Source organism: Schistocerca nitens, chromosome 2 (genome assembly GCF_023898315.1).
Source record: "Schistocerca nitens isolate TAMUIC-IGC-003100 chromosome 2, iqSchNite1.1, whole genome shotgun sequence".
Classification (NCBI taxonomy): Eukaryota; Metazoa; Arthropoda; class Insecta; order Orthoptera; family Acrididae; genus Schistocerca; species Schistocerca nitens.
The window spans coordinates 93291122-93295310 of NC_064615.1; the positions used below are offsets into that span (position 1 = coordinate 93291122).

The window sequence follows — 4189 nt, forward strand, 5'->3', positions numbered from 1 at the left end:
ATAATTCCATCAATAATACCATTTCTTCCTGAAAATCACCCTGAAGTCCCTAATTTTTGCGGTGAAAGATCTAATTACACGTAGTTTTTAAATTTGGTTAGTTTCTTTTTCAATTGTGCAAGGTTAAAATCAAACAAGTACTATCGATATTACTATTACTTAATCTGCATTTTACTCTTTTAAGATAAGAAATTCAGCATCTCTTACAGAACCGCATCACAGTAGATTGCGGCCGGAGACGCATTCCTTGAATTCAATATCAAAAATAGCCCAATCAGGAACTGTGTCAGTTATGCATGGTATCGCAAGTAGAGCTGAGTCCTGAACAGTTCCTTTTTTTTTTTTTTTTCCTTCGGCCATGACACTGCCGGGACCAACTATTGCGGTACAAATTGTCGACATTGGTGCGAATTGCATTTCAGTTAAGTCTTCTGGCTCCACTACGATCTTACTATCCTGCCATCAGACGTTTATAAAATTCCACAACCGACCGCCCGCGGCGCTGTCCGTCAAATTGACGCTCTCTGGCGGCTGTTTCTACGAGCTGAGTCTTGCAGAGGCCATGAGCGCAGTCTTGTTTCTCCCGGTGTGCAGTAGGGCGGAGTCGGCCCCCTTAGAACGTATATGGTGTTGTGACGCATCACCATCTCGCCCACATGTGGAGTCTAGTGGAGCTGCATACTGGTGAGTATTCTCCTAAGAACCAAAAGCGTTTATTTTACTCAGTAGTGCGGTGCGATAATTACTCAGTTGCACAATGGTTGTTGGCGACATAGGTTTCATTCGACTAGCTGCTGTAACAAGAGGCAACATGATGCCGGCGTGGTATTGCAGTGACTTTTGTGTGTGTGATCCTGTTCAAAATGGTATCACGTATTAGGAAACTGGCTCGGGGTGCTTTACGAATGGTTCCGCAATTATGTGTGGTTGCTGATTCGGGACCGTTACGTTTCGTTTTTCTTCACACGCAAATAGATGGGAGAGTCAGTTATTATTCGTGTGTCTCACAGTTAGCAGTACGAATTGTCTAGTGATATTCTCGTGTTTGCAGAATGCGACGGAAATATCGCCGTGATCACCTAAAACACCATAATACGAGTGTACTGGTGAGTCTATTGTTCCTCAGTGAAATTTTCGCGTCATTCTGGAGTTGAAACAGATTAATTCTTGCCTGTTTAATGTGTCCAATCTGACGACTATGGGAGAACGTGGTTGCCGTAGTACGGCTGCCTCCCTGTTGCTGGAATTACTCCTCGGTAGCGTGTGTCTGTAGGGGTTACCAGAGGATGTGTTACCAGAGGATGTGTTACCGGAGGATGTGTTACCGGAGGATGTGTCGCCGGAGGATGTGTCGCCGGAGGATGTGTCGCCGGAGGATGTGTCGCCGGAGGATGTGTCGCCGGAGGATGTGTCGCCGGAGGATGTGTCGCCGGAGGATGTGTCGCCGGAGGATGTGTCGCCGGAGGATGTGTCGCCGGAGGATGTGTCGCCGGAGGATGTGTCGCCGGAGGATGTGTCGCCGGAGGATGTGTCGCCGGAGGATGTGTCGCCGGAGGATGTGTCGCCGGAGGATGTGTCGCCGGAGGATGTGTCGCCGGAGGATGTGTCGCCGGAGGATGTGTCGCCGGAGGATGTGTCGCCGGAGGATGTGTCGCCGGAGGATGTGTCGCCGGAGGATGTGTCGCCGGAGGATGTGTCGCCGGAGGATGTGTCGCCGGAGGATGTGTCGCCGGAGGATGTGTCGCCGGAGGATGTGTCGCCGGAGGATGTGTCGCCGGAGGATGTGTCGCCGGAGGATGTGTCGCCGGAGGATGTGTCGCCGGAGGATGTGTCGCCGGAGGATGTGTCGCCGGAGGATGTGTCGCCGGAGGATGTGTCGCCGGAGGATGTGTCGCCGGAGGATGTGTCGCCGGAGGATGTGTCGCCGGAGGATGTGTCGCCGGAGGATGTGTCGCCGGAGGATGTGTCGCCGGAGGATGTGTCGCCGGAGGATGTGTCGCCGGAGGATGTGTCGCGTCGCCAGCAAATGTACATTCTGGCCACATGCTTAGTGAGCATGCCATACTTTTGTTGATTATGGGAACACATTCAAGGAAAGTTTACGCATCTGGTTACGTTGTTGCTGTTGCTACTTAGTGCGAGAATCATCACTTTAATCGTGTATTTGTATTACTTCAGTATCGACCACAGGTCAGCATGTCTATTTTGTTGGGGTACAGCGTTGGCCACCGTCAGACTACGGTGTTTACATTGTTTTCTTCTTTCTTTGTTGGTTGTGTCTAATGCATGTTTGCCAGCGTGTGTGGGTGAGGCTTGAGTTATGCTACTGTTACAGCTGGCTGGAAGAAACGATACTCCTGTTTCTGTTTTTCGTACACCTTTCTTAGTCCTTTACGTTCTGCTTACACATACACACATTTGCGTATTTAGTTAACGGTGCTCTTTTGTGTTACTTCTGAAAAGAAATGTTCGTGGGTTTTTTCTAGGCTGGCCGCTTATCTCGGTTGTGTTCACAGCAGGAAAAGCTTACAGGTTCAGATACGCAGTTAACCACCGCATGCTTGTTTTGAACAGCTTTCGTCGCGCTAGTGCCTGGTCAGTTGCAATATGGCTGCTGGCACAGTAGTGAAGTTGTCATTTAAACTTAGTACAGTCAGCACACCACCTCAAATGTCACCTCGGGTGTATTTGCTGATTAGCCACTAAGTTGTATGACAATGGGTGCCGTTCATTATTGCTAGTGGGGACACATCGTAACCTAATGCCGTAATTTTCTTAAACAGTAGTAAACGTCGCCAACATTTTATTATCAGAAGTTCTAGGTGAAATGACAATTCTACGCGTTTCTCGGAATGCGTTAAGAGCATTGCTAGATTTAAAGTTTAACGTTGCGAGTTTTTTCATGTTGACAACCAATAGTCCAATAGTGGTATTAGTTGGAATAAGACTGTTGACAACCCTGAAAGTTCTGATAAGTTTCCACCTTACTCTCAGCAGTTGTGGCATTGTAACCCATGGCCTCTTGTTGCAGCAAGACGACGCAAGCGTGTCTCGTGAGTTGGTAAGTTTTGTGATGGCTTCAACTTGTTCTTTAGACGTTTCAGGAGGATTTCTGAAAGTGTTATTATGGTTACTGGTCCACCCAAGTTTCCTGTAAGTGTTCAGCCAGTTGCGTTTCCCTGTGTCATTATTTTCTCTACGATAGATGTCGGTACATTTTAATCCGATGTGAAGCACCATTCAGTTATTCTTACCTTCTGTTATGGCTTGTGAGATGTTGAATGTGGGTCAACACAAGAGATAACGGAATGAGTGTTCGTTTGTGGTATAACTACATATTGTGACAAAATTTTTAATTATTTCATCCTTGTTAGTATGTTCTTACATGTTCAAGGGCGCTAATAAATAACTTCAACTTTGATAGCCCTGAACTCCAACCACAAATACACATGGTCGAGGAGTGTGGGGTATACACGCAGAAAGCGATACCGAATACTTATGTTCTTAAATGAGTACTGGCATACTGAAACGGTGTGCGCACTAAAGTCCACTATTTGAGAGTTCAGCTCCTCTCACGGGATATATTGGGTTCCGGAGGCCCATGAGGCACCGGGTAGCAGCGTGATGGAAGACAGATCACCTGACTGGTCACGCACGTCCTTCTTTCGTAGGCGTCTAAACGTAAGGAGGACCACGTGATGGCACTAAGTCTACTCTGCTCTGTAAGAAGCAGCTGAACGGTGTTCCACAGTGTTACGCGGACACTACGCAGTGCGCACCATGAAACACTTGACAGACTCCAACTAGGTCGTTAGTTTCGAACAAAGTACAATAACATTACATGGAATCGCATAAAGACAGAAACAACTAAAATTTCTCCGTTCTGATACTGCTGTCATACTAAATCAACCTCCAGGTAGTGTGTAACATGAAAGGTACCTGAGTAGCAAATATTTTGTACGTGGTTTGAAGCTTCACTGTAGACCATCAGTGTCCTTAAAACGTAGACGCTACAATGCGTGGCCTATTTATTGCTGCTGCGTGTTAGTGGGTATAAAGTTGTTGGTGGAGCACGAAGAAGTGTTCAAAGTTCCACGAATTCCGACATACTGTGTAGGATGTCCACTAGCCTTGCTGCAGCCCTTACAGCACACAAAACCTGAACATATATTTGACCAGCCTATTATAT

General features: G+C 47.1%; 1 protein-coding gene across 1 annotated transcript; it reads left to right on the top strand.

The window, feature by feature from the left end:
* The first annotated feature begins 358 nt into the window (after nt 1-358).
* On the top strand, nt 359-2074 carry LOC126234852 (putative surface-exposed virulence protein BigA). Its single transcript, XM_049943594.1, has 2 exons — nt 359-385; nt 1274-2074. Exons 1-2 carry the CDS (start codon nt 359-361, stop codon nt 2072-2074), a joined length of 828 nt encoding a protein of 275 aa, XP_049799551.1.
* The last annotated feature ends 2115 nt before the right edge of the window (nt 2075-4189 follow it).